Below are 18,317 nucleotides of genomic sequence, written 5' to 3' on the forward strand. Positions count from 1 at the left end.
GCTCGCTACTCGCTACTTTTTTTTATCGATCTGTTAATGTTTGTTTTGGTTAATGACAGAGCTTCAAAGTAGGATCTACGCATGCCTGCGTTTCACCAATCACATGCAGTCACTGGTGACGTTGGACCAATCAAACAGAGCCAGGCGGTCACATGACCCGATTTATACAAGTTGAAAAACGTATTGGGGTGTTACCATTTAGTGGTCAATTGTACGGAATATGTACTGTACTGCGCAATCTAATAATAAAAGTTTCAATCAATAAAAAGTGTAAAGGAAAAAAGGCACTTTTTATTTCAACCGTACTTCCCGTCAAAAGCCTAAAGACTGATCGCACAGTTCCTGTCTTCACAATAAAAGTGCCGCTCCATCGCACCTGCACTAACAAAATAAGAGTCTCCGAAAGCCAGCGCGAACAAGCTAGCAAACTACGGAGTTTGCCGCCAATGTATTTCTTGTAAAGTGTATAAAAACGAATATGGAAGCTGGACAAATAAGATGCCAAAAACCAACGACTTTCATGTGGTATTAGACAGGAAGGAGGAACTTTTTTTCTCCTCCATTTGAAAACGTGGACGTCTGATTCCAATCAATGCAAGTCATCAGAATCAGGTAATACACCAACTTATATTCTTGTCTTCATGAAAGATAGGAATCTATATGTTAAACATGCATGTATATTCATTAAAACACCTTCAACATGTGAACAAAAACGGCAAAATAAATAAATATAAATTATATACTGTATATAAAAATGTATGTATGTGTGTATATATATATATATATATATATATATATATATATATATATATATATATATATATATATATATATAATTTGTGTGTGTATAAATGATGTGTGTGTATGTATGATATGTGTGTGTATAAATGATATGTGTGTGTGTATATATGAGGTAGATCACCTCGACTTGGTCATTTACTAAGTAATTGATAAACGTTGAAAAACTTATTGGGGTGTTACCATTTAGTGGTCGATTGTACGGAATATGTACTGTACTGTGCAATCTACTAATACAAGTTTTAATCAATCAATCAATCAAATCAATGAATGCCTACCGAGGCTATGGTGCTGTTAAGTTATTGTGGCTCAATGTGCAATTTTTTTAATTTTATTTTAATGTACTATTATTTAATATATATTGTTTTGGTTGCTTAAGAGATATTCCTGGCTCTGAATTTGCTCATTGCTATTTTTATGTTTTTGTGCATTATTTGTTGCCGTAATCAGGTTACTCATCAGTTACTCAGTACTTGAGTAGTTTTTTCACAACATACTTTTTACTTTTACTCAAGTAAATATTTGGGTGACTACTCCTTACTTTTACTTGAGTAATAAATCTCGAAAGTAACGGTACTCTTACTTGAGTACAATTTCTGGCTACTCTACCCACCTCTGGTCTTGACACTTTGTATTAATATTTTCTATTACATTCTTCCCTTAAATGATCATGTTTACAGTGATTGTTTTAAATGTATTTTTCATGTATGTTGCTTTGGATAAAAGTGTCTGCCAACTTAAACATAGACGTATATAAACAACTGAAAGTCTTTAGATCAGCTAAAACCACCAATCTGTTTCACTGGATTCAGAATAAAAGCAAATTCTGTCTTACCCAACAAAGTTAGTATTTGAATATTGTTACTAGAAGACTTATTCCTGGTTACAGTTATACTGTTAAGAAAGTATTGTCTTATACTTTGCCTAAAATGAGAATGCATCATAATCAGTGGCGACTGGTTAATTTTCCATAGGGCTGTGAATTCTAAAAAGTACAACTCTGTTCCTGGTTATTTTCATGTATTTGTTATGTTTTTCATGTGTACGCACACAAACACATACAGTATGAGATGAGATCAGTGAGATACGGTAAGAACAGGACAGAAACTGCTGTGGAACTAGTTCCAATGCTATATGCCATGGAAATACAACGTTAACACCTTTGTGCAAATAAGTACAGTTGCATTTGTTTTTTCAAATGTGTTCATTCTGTAAAGGAATGAGTTAAATGTTTAAAATAACTGGTTAATAGTGATATTATGAAGTGCAATGTCAGCACTATTTATTTTTTTATTATACTGTAAATACATAGTGTTTTAAAAGCATAAACAATCTTTGTAAATGTATTAGTCTGTGGTTAAAAGGACTTGAAATGACTCAACTCAAAATGCAGGACTTGGGACTTGACTTGAGACTTGCCTGTCTTGACTTGGGATTTGACTCGGACTTGCCTGTCTTGACTTGAGACTCGAGGGCAAAGACTTGAGACTTACTTGTGACTTGCAAAACAATGACTTGGTCCCACCTCTGACAAATAGCTTCTGTACCTTCTGCCAGTGGTGGTATGGGTCAGTTAGTTGAGTTCTAGCAGGATTTTCCCGCCTGGTCATAGCTAGCTGCGGTCGGGGCTAATTGCCTGATTGGATAACGACTATCTGGTAACATGGTAGTAGCTGGGCCTGCTGGCGGGTGGTGCAGTTGTAGCCAGGCCGGATGGCTAGTTGGTGACAGCTAACTGATGGAATCTGCGCTTATGTATGATATACCAGTTACTAACTGGTATATCATACATAAGCGCAGATTCCAACCATTGAGATACTTAGTAAAGTTCAAGACTTACGGTCATGAGAAAACATCACTGCACATCAGAATGGCAGCTACACAAAATTAGTTGGGAATGTCCGGCGGGCCACATGTGGCCCCCGGTCCTTAATTTGCCCAGGTCTGGTTTAAACTAAACACTTTGCACGTTTTGTTTAGAACACCGTTTTGTATCTATCGTGTACCGCGACACAACCTAAAAATCCCGGGATATCCGTTTTGGTCTAAATCGCCCTGGAAAAAAACAAATAACGTTACCGATCTTCTGTCAGTCACATTTGTCACTTGATGACCGCTGGCTGCTGCGAGCTCGGTACGAAGAAACATCCGCTTTCAAGGGTGTGAAGACCAACCGCACAGGTCCTGTCTTCCCAGTAAAAGGGCTGCTCCATCCTGCCTTCGCTAACAAAATAAGGGTCATAGAAAACGAGCATTTGATTTGGTCATTTGATAAGGAGCTCGTCTGCTGATAAAGTGAGTGCACCCTTGTTTTAAAAGACCGCTGTGATTCCCTACCTGTCTTCAAAAAGGTTAGCGACTAACTGTTGCAATCCTTCTTGACACAAACAGTTGCTGTTTTTAATAGTAATGGACGGACACATCCGCCTTATTTGGGAAGCAGATGTTGACCAAGTGCATCGCATCAAGCTTGTTTGCCTTCTGAGGGACCGAGCTGTTTGTCTTGAGGCTTTTAGCTGCTGCCGCTTTACAGCGCCACTGTGAGCTGATCTCTTATGTAACTGCAAGGTGTGGCCGAGGACACAGCTTTATTTTCAGCTACTGTTCCCTATAGTAAGGAATGGAAGTTGACTCACTGACTCCACCTTTCGGAAGATGTAGTGGGCCAAAGGTCGAACAGAGGAGTTGTGCATTGGGATGTTTGACCACATGTAAACAGTCTTCCAATGAAGACTATTCCACTGTTCATTTTTATATAGGCCCTATCAAGCTGTTTATCCCGCCAAAGTATCAACTGAAATGTAAGTTCATGTCATGTAGGGATGCCTTTCATATGTAAAAGATCATATCACTACCTTTTATGAAACATACTAAGTAGGGATGTCCAATAATGTCGGACTGCCAATATTATCGGCCGATAAATGCGTTAAAATTTAATATCGGAAATTATCGGTATCGGTTTCAAAAAGGGCCCTGCGATGAGGTGGCGACTTGTCCATGGGTGGCATAGCTCGGTTGGTAGAGCGGCCGTGCCAGCAACTTGAGGGTTGCAGGTTCGATTCCCGCTTCTGCCATCCTAGTTACTGCCGTTGTGTCCTTGGGCAAGACACTTTACCCACCTGCTCCCAGTGCCACCCACACTGGTTTAAATGTAACTTAGATATTGGGTGTCACTATGTAAAAGCGCTTTGAGTCACTTGAGAAAAGCGCTATATAAATATAATTCACTTCACTACTCCGCCTTCCACCCGATTGTAGCTGAGATAGGCACGCGGCCCCAAAAGGGAATAAGCGGTAAAAAATGGATGGATGGGTTTCAAAAAGTAAAATTTATTACTTTTTAAAACGCAGCTGTGTACACGGACTTAGGGAGAAGTACAGAGCGCCAATAAACCTTAAAAGCACGGTCTTCACGTGCCGCCCCAAACACATAATAGCTACGACTTTTCACACACACAAGTGAATGCAACGCATACTTGGTCAACAGCCATACAGGTCACACTGAGGGTTGCCGTATAAAAAAACTTTAAAACTGTTACAAATATGCGCCACATTATGAACCTACACCAAACAAGAATGGCAAAACACATTTCGGGAGAACATCCGCATCATAACACAACATAAACACAACAGAACAAATACCCAAAACCCCTTGCGGGACGCTACAATAAACCCCCCTATGCCCCCTACCGCCCCACCTCAACCTAGCCCCAACCCCGCCCACCTCAACCTCCTCATGCTCTCTCAGAAAGAGTATGTCCCAAATTCCAAGCTGCTGTTTTGAGGTATGTTAAAAAAAAAATGCATTTTGTGACTTCAATAATAAATATGGCAGTACCATGTTGGCATTTGTTTCCATAACTTGAGTTGATTTATTTTGGAAAACCTTGTTACATTGTTTAATGCATCTAGTGGGGCATCACAAAAAAATTAGGCACTATAATGTGTTAATTCCACGACTGTATATATCGGTATCGGTTAATATCGGAATCGGTAATTAAGAGTTGGACAATATCGGAATATCAGATATCGGCAAAAAAGCCATTATCAGACATCTCTACAAAACGTAGGTGAATTAAAACAACAATTCAATTAAAACAACAGGGGAAAGCTCATTGAAAGTGGAATAAAAATGATAGTTAAAAGGTGCTTTAACTAAAAGCTTTACTTAAAAGAGAAGTCTTCAAATGTTTCATAAAAGTGTAAACACAGTCAAGCTCACAGAGGGACTTGTTGTTCCAGAATCTGGGAGCTATAGCTTGGAACGACAGGTCTCCACAGGTTTTAAAATGGGTTTTTGAGATCTTTAGGAGACGCTGTGCCCTGAAGTGTAGGGGCATAACAAAGTGACGTTTTTCTCATTGACGCAAGCGGATTATCCGTATATTTTTCCTTAAGAGCCTCGCGCAAGTCCACTATTTTAGTCTGACGTTGTTGCCATTAAGCGCCTTCTTACTTGCTATCCTCATGTGAGACAGACTGACTCGTACATGCGCACGCATCCCCAGCTGTTGCCATTTCGGAATTCAAAGTTTGAACTTAATCCGTCAGTCAACTTTATATTGAAGTAGTGCTGGGCACTATATATCGCGGGTTTGTCTCTGTGCAATATAGAAAATGACTATCGTGATATTCGAGTATATGTTCTCACGCAGTTGCTTTTAGCTGCGGTCATTACACTACAGGCTTTTCTCACTCTTTCTTGTCACTGCTTCTCACAGAGAGATAAAACAAGCGCACCTTCTTACATACGTCACATGTTTACGCCCTCACGGAGCAGAGAGGTAGCTGCATGGGTAACGTTAGCTGTGATGCGAGTAGTAATACGAGAGAAAGAAGGTGCGAATCTGGTATCAAATTAAGAAAGAAGAATTAATTCCCAAGAAAAACAGCACAGGGTCCATCGTCTGGCGGTGGTTTGGCTTCAATCGAGAAGATGTTGAACGGACAACTGTAATATGTCAAGTATGCGGCAAAAAAAGTAGCATTACTGCTAATTTGTAGCATCATTTGAAAATTTCCCTGCTAGAGAATGAGGAGTTCTTGAAACTCCGCATGTCAACATCCTGGTTCGGTGCCACATCCACAAAATGCAGAAGCAACCATTTCCAGATCCACACCGTAATAAAAAATAGTCAACAACAGAAGGGGATAACGTCTGCAGGAACCTACCACATAGCGAAGGACATACACTATTTGATTTCCTATTATGCAGCTCATTTTTATTTGACACTTATTGAAATATCAATCAATCAATCAATCAATGTTTATTTATATAGCCCCTAATCACAAATGTCTCAAAGGACTGCACAAATCATTACGACTACAACATCCTCGGAAGAACCCACAAAAGGGCAAGGAAAACTCACACCCAGTGGGCAGGGAGAATTCACATCCAGTGGGACGCCAGTGACAATGCTGACTATGAGAAACCTTGGAGAGGACCTCAGATGTGGGCAACCCCCCCCTCTAGGGGACCGAATGCAATGGATGTCGAGCGGGTCTAACATGATACTGTGAAAGTTCAATCCATAGTGGCTCCAACACAGCCGCGAGAGTTCAGTTCAAGCGGATCCAAGACAGCAGCGAGAGTCCCGTCCACAGGACATCATGCACAAAAGTGCACTTTGTTTTTTTTAAACTATTGTAGTGGCGTTCTGGCTTGATATCAGTTTAATAAATACACTTTTTAGTTGTGATTTCCCTCTGCATGAAAGTTTGAAATAAGCATATATTAATGCAGTACGAACAAGAATGTTTTAAGGTAGACACATAGTGTGTGATATGCATCAAGTGTTCAAGGCTAAGGCAAAACATGGAGATATATGTCGTGTATCGTGACATGGCCTAAAAATATCGAGATATTAGGCCATATCGCGCAGCCCTATATTGAGGTGCTAAAAACCACAACAAAGATGGCTTCACGTGGAGCCAAGTGAATAAGCTCATCCTAAAGAGACGGTCAGAAAGGGGCTCAAAAAGTTCTGTAGCACCAAAGAACCGTCTGTACGTGTTATGACTCTCATTGTAATAGAAACCCTGCTTGATTAAGAAGTTATTTTGAAAATAAAGTGCTGTGATCAAAGCTATCACACGTGCTAACGCACACTTCGTTCTGGTAGTAAGTGCGTACGGTTTGTGTGGCCTGACCTCAGTTTTCAACCTGGTGGGATCGTATTTACTTGTAGCATCCTGGCCTTGTGTTTACGAACTCCACCGATCAGTATCACACCCCGGGCTAGCCATATCTGAAGCGTGACACTGGAGTTTTTCAGTCAGTCTACAGCAGGGGTGCCCATCACGTCGATCGCGATCGACTGGTCGATCTCGAAGGGTGTGTCAGTCGATCTCAAGCCAGGCATTAAAAAATAGACATAAAAATGAGCAATCATCAATCATACCAAGACTTCACTTTCGTCAGTTGTTTGACATTCTCGGCACCCGAGGATCTTGTGAGATGACGCTGGCTGCCGCGAGCTCATATTTAAGAAAAAAATCACTAACAGGGCGGACGCAGAGAAACACATTTTATTTCTAGAGACTCCGTACCTACTGTCAAAACTCTAAAGACCGACAGCACAGTTCCTGTCTTCACCATAAAAGACCTGTTTCATCCTGCCTGTGCTAACAAAATAAGAGTCTCAGAAAGCTAGCGTGCACAAGCTAGCAAGCTACGGAGTTTGATGCCAATGTATTTCTCCCCCGCCCTCAGCGACCGCTTTCTCACTTGCTTGCCCACCCGCACAGTCACTGACGTCACTCACCTGCTGCCAGACATTAAAGGGCCACACACACATATGCTACTTTCATAACAAAGTGTTTAAATACGAGTATGCAAGTTGGACAAATGAGATGCCAAATCCAACCACTTTCATGTGGTATTGGACAGAAAGGAGGACTTTTTTTTCCCCTCCATTTGAAAATGCGGACGTTATCAGCACCACTGTCTAATTCCAATCAATGCAAGTCATCAGAATCAAATACATCAACTTATATTCTTGTCTTCATGAAAGAAAGGAATCTATGTGTGTTAAACATGCTTGTATTATCATTAAACACCATTAACTTGTTAACAAAAATGTCTCCTTCATAAATAAATAGATATAAATTATAAATAGAAATGAGGTAGATCTCCTCGACTTGGTCAATTGAAAAGTAGCTCGCCTGCAGAAAAAGTGTGAGCGCCCCTGGTCTACAGAGTACAGGAATGGCCCTCAACTTGTGGCCCTAAAAGGGCTTTGTGTGTCAATCACAAGACCCCTTGCGTAACTTCATTGTAGCGGAATGACGGCATCAGCCGGGGCTTTATGTCCTCCCGCAACTAATGCTCGCATTATGAGGTGAATCATCTCCCATGTTCCTCCACTAATGGTGTTTACCGTGTTCCCACATACCTGACAAAGTGTTCCCATGCAACTTTTTGGAGGCCCATCTCTGCTCTGCATGACTTCTGAGAGACCAGTCCGTCTTGTTGCGGCGGGCTGAAAATACATCTACAGTCTGTTTGTAGGCACAGATTATTAGCATTGTGTACGTGTTGATGAGAGATGCGTGCACTTGGCTGTGACTACCAGTGCCTGGTCAAGTATTGACGTTTTATTGAAGGGACGGTCGGAGAGTGGGTGTAGCACAGGACCATCAATAATGCTGCTGGTTTCACGTACGAGACACGCACGGTAAACCATCTCTGGTTCCAGCCTGAAGCCTGATAGCGTGTTGAAATGTGTCAAACCTGCCGTGTGACGTCAAAAAGCAGGCGCTTGTTCTCGTTCACACGCATCGACATGTTGCAGCGCACCAGCGTTCCGCTGCCGCAGAGGCCTCGCCATGCAGACGCCGTAGAGATACGATCACATCTCCCTGAAAAGTGTGTCAATGTTGGGAAGCGCAAAGATCAATGTTTGCGTCTCTGATCCAACAGTGGTTTCTACTAATGTGCACTCAAAGCAGCCAAAAGCACCTTGAGGATTCTAGCGGGAACTCTCATTCAACCCTTCTTCGATTACGCTTGCACCTCCTGGTACCCCAGCACCTCCAAAACCCTCAAATCTAGACTCCAAACATCCCAGAATAAGCTAATCCGGTTACTTTTAGACCTCCACCCCAGATCACACCTCAATCCAACCCACTTCTCCAAAGTGGGCTGGCTCAGGGTGGAGGACAGAGTAAAACAACTTGCACTGAGCCTAGTCTATAAAATCCGCTACACCTCCTTGATACCCAAGTACATGTCAAACTACTTCCTTAACGTAAATGACCGCCATAACCACAACACCAGGGGGAGCTCCACAAACCACGTTAAACCCAGATTTCGATCTAACAAAGGTCTTAACTCATTCTCTTTCTATGCCACATCAATTTGGAATGCACTCCCAACAGGTATAAAAGTAAGTGCATCTCTATATTCCTTCAAAACCGCTCTAAAACAACACCTCCAGGCAACTTCAACACTTTACTAATACCCTCCTCCATTCACATCCCATCTCCCCGGATTATAAACAACTCAAATGTACTTCTAATGTATATACTTGTTCTTATGCTATGTGAACTCACTATGTTCTCTGCTGGCTGTACATATCCTACTAAATAAGACCTACACTGTTTCAATGTCCACATTTCTCTGTTGATGCAATTGTTGATGACTGAAGTTCTGATATCAACCAAAGCTCCTCATCCCACCCCCCGGATTGTAAATAATTCAATGTACATACTATGATGATTAACTTGTGTGATGACTGTATTGTGTTGATAGTATATATTTGTACCATGAATTGATTAACGTGGACCCCGACTTAAACAAGTTGAAAAACTTATTGGGGTGTTACCATTTAGTGGTCAATAGTACGGAATATGTACTGTACTGTGCAATCTACTAATAAAAGTATCAATCAATCAATCAATCAATCAATGTTTCCTCTACCAGGAATAATAAAGCATCCAAGGCCCTTTCATGCAGACATTTATTTGCCAACTGCATAAAACGTGCCACGTAAATTCAGGGTTCCCCTCAGTATACCTGTGGCGCTAGGGGCGTGTTCAATATGACTTCATCTGCAATGATGCATGTATTTTTTTTAAAAAAAGGCAAAAACTATGCGTATACTGTATTTTTCGGATTATAAGTCGCTCCGGAGTATACGTCCCACCGGCCGAAAATGCATAATAAAGAAGGAAAAACAACATATATACGTCGCACTGTTTGGGGGAAATTTATTTGATAAAGTCCAACATCAAGAACAGACATTTGAAAGGCAAATTAGAATAAATAAAGAATAGTAAACAACGGGCTGAGTAAGTGTACGTTATATGACGCATAAATAACCAACGGAGAACGTGCCTGGTATGTTAACGTAACAAATTATGGTAAGGGTCATTCAAATAACTATAACATATAGAACATGCTATACGTTTACCAAACAATCGGTCACTCCTAATTGATAAATCCGATGAAATCTTCTTTCTCGATGTTCTTTCTAAACAACTCTGCCAACTCAAAGGTATCCGCCGCTTCCTCTTGTCGTTTTCTGCTGCATATTTCATGCATAGCTCGGTTGGTAGAGTGGCCGTGCCAGCAACTTGAGGGTTGCAGGTTCGATCCCCGCTTCCGCCATCCTAGTCACTGCCGTTGTGTCCTTGGGCAAGACACTTTACCCACCTGCTCCCAGTGCCACCCACACTGGTTTAAATGTAACTTAGATATTGGGTTTCACTATGTAAAGCGCTTCGAGTCACTAGAGAAAAGCACTATATAAATAAAATTCACTTCACTTCACTTCACTACATCCCGCTTGTAATCTGCAGTACATGATTTCCTTTTCAGTGCCATTTTTGTTAAGCCCTTCTCAGTTTTTATAAGTTACCGTCAATGTTGAAATGATCCATTTTAATAGCTATGGCAGTAGCATATAGCATATTGCAGTTAGCATCCCATGACCCACAATGCATTTCTGCCATGACCCTCACCCGCCAAGTTCTTATTGTTTGACGTGTGTTTGATGATTGCTGACATTTTCTTCGTCTCTTCAGCGAATTAGATAAATAATATTATTTAATATTTTACGGTAATGTGTTAATAATTTCATACTATGAAAAAAACTGCGATTTATAATCCGAAAAATACGGTATATTTATTTATGAGATGTCCGATGTTATCGGCCAATAAATGCTTTAAAATGTAATATCGGAAATTATCGATATCGGTTTCATAATTATTGGTATCTGTTTCAAAAAGTAAAATTCATGACTTTTTAAAATGCCGCTGTGTACACGGACGTTAGGAGAAGTACAGAGCGCCAATACACCTTAAAGGCACTGCCTTTGCGTGCCGGCCCAGTCACATAATATTTACGGCTTTTCACACGGACACAAGTCAATGCAAGGAATACTTGATCAACAGCCATGCAGGTCACATTGAGGGTGGCCGTATAAACAACTTTAACACTGTTACAAATATGCGCCACACTGTGAACCCACACCAAACAAGAATGACAAACACAATTCGGGAGAACAGCCGCACCGTAACACAACAGAACAAATACCCATAACCCCATAACTCTTCCGGGATGCTACTATATCCACCCCCTTTTGTGTCTTTTTACACATTGAAATCATGGCATTCATATATATTTTTTTTATTTTCATTTTTATCTTTATTTTATAATTTTTTTACCGACCCTACCTTTTCCGGGTCAAAACTATGATTTACTTTTTTTTTTTTTTTATAGTTTATCGCTTTGCGCCAGTGTTTTGTTTATATTTGCCGAGTCAAATTTCTGTTCCCGTTTATTGGGTTTTCATTGGTCGACTTCAAAGAAATGAACTTTCTGGTAGAATTTCTTAAATTCTGATTTTTCGAAAGTTTTTATCAATCACAAATACTGCATTTCCGGTATTAGGATTGTCCAGGTACAGCCCTAGGTGGCGCTGACCCTCGAACCCCTGACCAATTTCAACAAAGTATGCATGGCATGGTCAGGTGTGTACCGTGTAGGCTGTGGACTCCCAAGTGTGTTAACCAAAAGAAGAAAGCAGATTTACCTTGTACACAATCTTGACATTTATGGAGCTTACTTTAGTACCCACTGGAATAGCTGAGATAGGCTCCAGCACCCCCCGCGACCCTGAAAGGGACAAAGTGGTAGAAAATGGATGGATTATATGCCCTTGAAATGAGTAGGAGCCCCATTTAAATAACACTACGTTGTATGTGATTATAACATAACCAATGACTGTATTAAAGGATTTGATGGAATCCTTCATATCTGAATTGTACTGAAAATATGTGGATGTCTTTTGTTTTTCAGCTCTTCAGAGAAGTCAGAATAATGAAGATCTTGAATCATCCCAATATTGGTAAGTACAGCCTTAAACAGGCCTCTCAACAAAGGTGTAAACTAAGCCCAAATCAGCGTTACCTAAAGGGGTCATATTATGATTTTTAAAATTGGGTATACATTTTGCCTTATAGTAGGGTTGGGCAATATGTCGATATACTCGATATATTGCGGGTTTGTCTCCGTGCGATATCGAACATGACTGTATCGTGATATTCGAGTTAGGTCTGGGCGATATGGCCTTTTTTTTAATATCTCAATATTTTCAGGCGATATACGATACATATTACGATATTTTGCCTTGACCTTGAATTAACACTTGATACATATAATCACAGCAGTATGATGATTCTATGTGTCTAAAATATTCTTCTTCATACTGCATTCATATATGCTACTTTTAAACTTTCGTGCAGAGAGGGAAATCACAATTAAGTCAATTGACCAAAAGTGTATTTATTAAAGTTATTAAGCGGTGGTACAAACATTTGTCGTTTCCAAAACAGAAAGTGCAAGATTGTCAGAGACATTTTAAGTGTCAAATAAAATTGAGCTGCATAATAGGAAATCAAATAGTATTCGTCCTTCACTTTGTGTTATGTTACTACAGACGTTCTTAAATTCTCTTCATTCTCTAGCGAGTGACTTTTCAAATGATGCTACATATTAGCAGTAATGCTACTTTTTATAGCAACGCTTGAGCCCCACACTTGACAAATTAAGGTTGTCTGTTCGACTCTGCAGCATCGCGTGGACATCGGGGACGGTACCTCAGGATTGGCAGACCGGGGTGGTGGTTCCTCTCTTTAAGAAGGGGGACCGGAGGGTGTGTTCCAACTATCGTGGGATCACACTCCTCAGCCTTCCCGGTAAGGTTTATTCAGGTGTACTGGAGAGGAGGCTACGTCGGATAGTCGAACCTCGGATTCAGGAGGAACAGTGTGGTTTTCGTCCTGGTCGTGGAACTGTGGACCAGCTCTATACTCTCGGCAGGGTTCCTGAGGGTGCATGGGAGTTTGCCCAACCAGTCTACATGTGCTTTGTGGACTTGGAGAAGGCATTCGACCGTGTCCCTCGGGAAGTCCTGTGGGGAGTGCTCAGAGAGTATGGGGTATCGGACTGTCTTATTATGGCAGTCCGATCCCTGTATGATCAGTGTCAGAGCTTGGTCCGCATTGCTGGCAGTAAGTCGGACACGTTTCCAGTGAGGGTTGGACTCCACCAAGGCTGTCCTTTGTCACCGATTCTGTTCATAACTTTTATGGACAGAATTTCTAGGCGCAGTCAAGGCACTGAGGGGTTCCGGTTTGGTGGCCGCGGGATTAGGTCTCTGCTTTTTGCAGACGATGTGGTCCTGTTGGCTTCATCTGGCCGGGATCTTCAGCTCTCACTGGATCGGTTCGCAGCCGAGTGTGAAGCGGCCGGAATGAGAATCAGCACATCCAAATCCGAGTCCATGGTTCTCGCCCGGAAAAGGGTGGAGTGCCATCTCCAGGTTGGGGAGGAGACCCTGCCCCAAGTGGAGGAGTTCAAGTACCTAGGAGTCTTGTTCACGAGTGGGGGAAGAGTGGATCGTGAGATCGACAGGCGGATCGGTGCGGCGTCTTCAGTAATGCGGACGTTGTACCGATCTGTTGTGGTGAAGAAGGAGCTGAGCCGGAAGGCAAAGCTCTCAATTTACCGGTCGATCTACGTTCCCATCCTCACCTATGGTCATGAGCTTTGGGTCATGACCGAATGCATAAGATCACGGGTACAAGCGGCCGAAATGAGTTTCCTCCGCCGTGTGGCGGGGCTCTCCCTTAGAGATAGGGTGAGAAGTTCTGCCATCCGGGAGGAACTCAAAGTAAAGCCGCTGCTCCTCCACATCGAGAGGAGCCAGATGAGGTGGTTCGGGCATCTGGTCAGGATGCCACCTGAACGCCTCCCTAGGGAGGTGTTTCGGGCACGTCCAACCGGTAGGAGGCCACGGAGAAGACCCAGGACACGTTGGGAAGACTATGTCTCCCGGCTGGCCTGGGAACGCCTCGGGATCCCCCGGGAAGAGCTAGACAAAGTGGCTGGGGAGAGGGAAGTCTGGGCTTCCCTGCTTAGGCTGTTGCCCCCGCGACCCGACCTCGGATAAGCGGAAGATGATGGATTGATGGATGGATGTATTTATTAAACAGTTATTAAGCAGTAGCACAAACGTTCACGTCATTTCCAAAACAGAAAGTGCAAGATTGTCAGAGACATTTTTTAAAACAAGCTATTAGTGCACTTTTGTGCATGATGTCACTAAAATGACTTATCAAAACAACATTGAATTAAAGTGCACTTTTTGTACAGAACGCCACTACAATAATTTAAAACAAATAAAGTGCACTTTTGTGCTTGATGTCCCACAAGATATTTCAATAAGTGTCAAATAAAAATGAGCTGCATAATAGGAAATCAAATAGTGTTCGTCCTTTGCTATGTGGTAGGTTCCTGCGGATGTCATCTCCTTCTGTTGTTGACTATTTTGTTGCCTCTGCATTTTGTTGATGTGGCACCGGCCGAGATGTTTACATGCGGAGTTTTAATCACTCTTCATTCTCTAGCGGGTGACTTTTCAAATAATGCTCCATATTAGCAGTTATGCTACTTTTTGAAGCAACGCTTTTGCCCCACAGTTGACAAATTACGGTTGTCTGTTCAACATCTTCCTGCTTGAAGTCAAACCACCACCAGACGATGTTGTTTTTCTTGGGAATTAATTCTTCCTTCATTTGTTACCAGATTCGCACCTTCTTTCTCTCGTATTACCACTCACACCACAGCTAAATTTACCCATGCCGCTACCTTTGTGCTCTGCGAGGGCGTATACGTGTGTGACGTATGTAAGAAGGTGCGCTTGTTTTACGTCTCAGTGAGTAGGAGAGACAAGAAAGAGTGAGAAGCAACTGTGTGAGAACGTATAGTCAAATATCACGATATAGTCATTTTCTATATCGCACAGAGACAACCCCGCGATATATCAAGTATATCGATATATCACCCAGCCTTGGACGCTATTGACTATTTTTGTATACAATTGCTGTTGGACCTCCAGCTGATGGGACAACTTTGACAAGCAAGACTTTTTTTCTGTGTCTCATAACAAATGTGAAACATTATCTGATGATTTTAGTCCTTATTTAACGACAGATCCTGAAGTTAACTTGCGTGTGTTGGTTTAGTTCATTCACGTAAGAGACTAGACGTATAAGATTGCATGGGATTTAGTGATTAGGAGTGACAGATTGTTTGGTTAACGTATAGCATGTTTTATATGTTATAGTTATTTGAATGACTCTTACCATAATATGTTAGGTTAACATACCAGGCACCTTCTCAGTTGGTTATTTATGCCTCATATAACGTACACTTATTCAGCCTGTTGTTCACTATTCTTTATTTATTTAAAATTTCCTTTCAAATGTCTATTCTTGGTGTTCAATCAATCATCAATCAATGTTTACTTATATAGCCCTAAATCACTAGTGTCTCAAAGGGCTGCACAAACCCACCACGACATCCTCGGTAGGCCCACATAAGGGCAAGGAAAACTCACACCCAGTGGGACGTCAGTGACAATGATGACTATGAGAACCTTGGAGAGGAGGAAAGCAATGGATGTCGAGCGGGTCTAACATGATACTGTGAAAGTTAAATCCATAATGGATCCAACACAGTCGCGAGAGTCCAGTCCAAAGCGGATTCAACACAGCAGCGAGAGTCCCGTTCACAGCGGAGCCAGCAGGAAACCATCCCAAGCGGAGGCGGATCAGCAGCCCAGAGATGTCCCCAGCCGATACACAGGCAAGCAGTACATGGCCACCGGATCGGACCGGACCCCCTCCACAAGGGAGAGTGGGACATAGAAGAAAAAGAAAAGAAACGGCAGATCAACTGGTCTAAAAAGGGAGTCTATTTAAAGGCTAGAGTATACAAATGAGTTTTAAGGTGAGACTTAAATGCTTCTACCGAGGTGGCATCTCGAACTGTTACCGGCAAAAGTGTTGGGTTTTATCACAAAAATTTCCCCCAAAAATTTGACTTATACTCCATCCATCCATGTTCTACCGCTTATTCCCTTTTGGGGTGGCGGGGGGCGCTGGCGCCTATCTCAGCTACAATCGGGCGGAAGGCGGGGTACACCCTGGACAAGTCGCCACCTCATCGCAGGGCCAACACAGATAGACAGACAACATTCACACACCAGGGCCAATTTAGTGTTGCCAATCAACCTATCCCCAGGTGCATGTCTTTGGAAGTGGGAGGAAGCCGGAGAACCCGGAGGGAACCCACGCATTCACGGGGAGAACATGCAAACTCCACACAGAAAGATCCCGAGCCTGGATTTGAACCCAGGACTGCAGGAACTTCGTATTGTGAGGCAGACGCACTAACCCCTCTGCCAGTGCGACTTACATATGTTTTTTTCCTTCTTTAATATGCATTTTCGGCAGGTGCGACTTATACTCCGGAGCGACCTATACTCCGAAAAATACGGTCGCTGAAGTTGCAAAATTTCCCACGGCCCACCAGACAATATCTCACGGCACAGTGGTTGAAAAACACTGCCTATCCGTTCAAAAACTCCTATCTGGGGGTGAAAACAATCTCCTTTCACGCAGGCGTAGTTTAGAAACTGTCTCTGTTCACACAAACACATACACGTCTTGTCATGCACGTTTGGTCCAGTCAGAAGCGGACTTGACGGCATTACCTTTTTGTTATTATAGTAATGATTGGCCTTTAATCGTGTTTGATTTCTTTCCCATGTTGATTTCTTTCCTATGCAGCGTAACGTGCTCTGCGGGACTGTGATTTAGAGTTACCCAGCTGATAGTAAACACTCAACAACCGAGCGTCTATTCATCCCTCTGCTCGTCTCCCTTCCCACCTTGTCTATTTTTAGCCCGTCTCCCACTCTTTCATATCCACGTGCTGCACAAACACCGCAGCAATGTTTCTTATTGAGTGGTCACGACACACACACACACACACACACACACACACACACACACAACCTGATGTTGTTCGTCCTTCATGTGTCTTGCAGTCAAGCTGTTTGAGGTGATTGAGACGGAGAGGACGCTCTACCTGGTGATGGAGTACGCCAGCGGAGGTGAGCTGCCCTCCATGTTGCACCTGCACAACATTCACTCGATCAGTGGTTCTCAAATGGGGGTACGCATACCCCTGGGGGTACTTGAAGGTATGCCAAGGGGTACGTGAAATTTTTTTTTAAATATTCTCAAAATAACAACAATTCAAAAATCCTTTATAAATATATTTATTGAATAATACTTCAACAAAATAAGAATGTAAGTTCATAAACTGTGAAAAGAAGTGCAACAATTCAATATTCAGTGTTGACAGCTAGATTTTTTTTTGGACATGTTCCATTAATATTGATGTTAAAGATTTATTTTTTTGTGAAGAAATATTTAGAATTAAGTTCATGAATCCAGATGGATCTCTATTACAATCCCCAAAGAGGGCACTTTATGGTGATGATTACTTCTATGTGTAGAAATCTTTATTTATAATTGAATCAATTGTTTATTTTTCAACAAGTTTTTAGTTATTTTTATATCTTTTTTTTCCCCAAATAGTTTAAGAAAGACCACTACAAATGAGCAATATTTTTGCAGTGTTATACAATTTAATAAATCACAAACTTATTCAGGTGTATTGGAGAGGAGGCTACGTCGGATAGTCGAACCTCGGATTCAGGAGGAACAGTGTGGTTTTCGTCCTGGTCGTGGAACTGTGGACCAGCTCTATACTCTCGGCAGGGTTCTTGAGGGTGCATGGGAGTTTGCCCAACCAGTCTACATGTGCTTTGTGGACTTGGAGAAGGCATTCGACCGTGTCCCTCGGGAAGTCCTGTGGGGAGTGCTCAGAGAGTATGGGGTATCGGACTGTCTTATTGTGGCGGTCCGCTCCCTGTATGATCAGTGCCAGAGCTTGGTTCGCATTGCCGGCAGTAAGTCGAACACGTTTCCAGTGAGGGTTGGACTCCGCCAAGGCTGTCCTTTGTCACCGATTCTGTTCATAACTTTTATGGACAGAATTTCTAGGCGCAGTCAAGGCACTGAGGGGTTCCGGTTTGGTAACCGCAGGATTAGGTCTCTGCTTTTTGCAGATGATGTGGTCCTGATGGCTTCATCTGAC

The 18,317-nt window shown here is 42.2% G+C and overlaps 1 protein-coding gene across 16 annotated transcripts in view; it reads left to right on the plus strand.

Annotated features, from left to right (window-relative positions):
- Positions 1-18,317, plus strand: part of LOC133542148 (MAP/microtubule affinity-regulating kinase 3-like) — a 172,413-nt gene that overhangs the window by 50,177 nt on the left and 103,919 nt on the right. For all 16 annotated transcript variants that reach the window (XM_061886008.1, XM_061886007.1, XM_061886012.1 and 13 more), the window contains 2 exons: positions 12,102-12,150; positions 17,200-17,265. In XM_061886008.1, coding sequence (XP_061741992.1) covers positions 12,102-12,150; positions 17,200-17,265 — 115 coding nt within the window. The remainder of the gene's footprint in view (positions 1-12,101; positions 12,151-17,199; positions 17,266-18,317) is intronic.

The sequence above is a fragment of the Nerophis ophidion genome, linkage group LG24 (assembly GCF_033978795.1).
Source record: "Nerophis ophidion isolate RoL-2023_Sa linkage group LG24, RoL_Noph_v1.0, whole genome shotgun sequence".
Classification (NCBI taxonomy): Eukaryota; Metazoa; Chordata; class Actinopteri; order Syngnathiformes; family Syngnathidae; genus Nerophis; species Nerophis ophidion.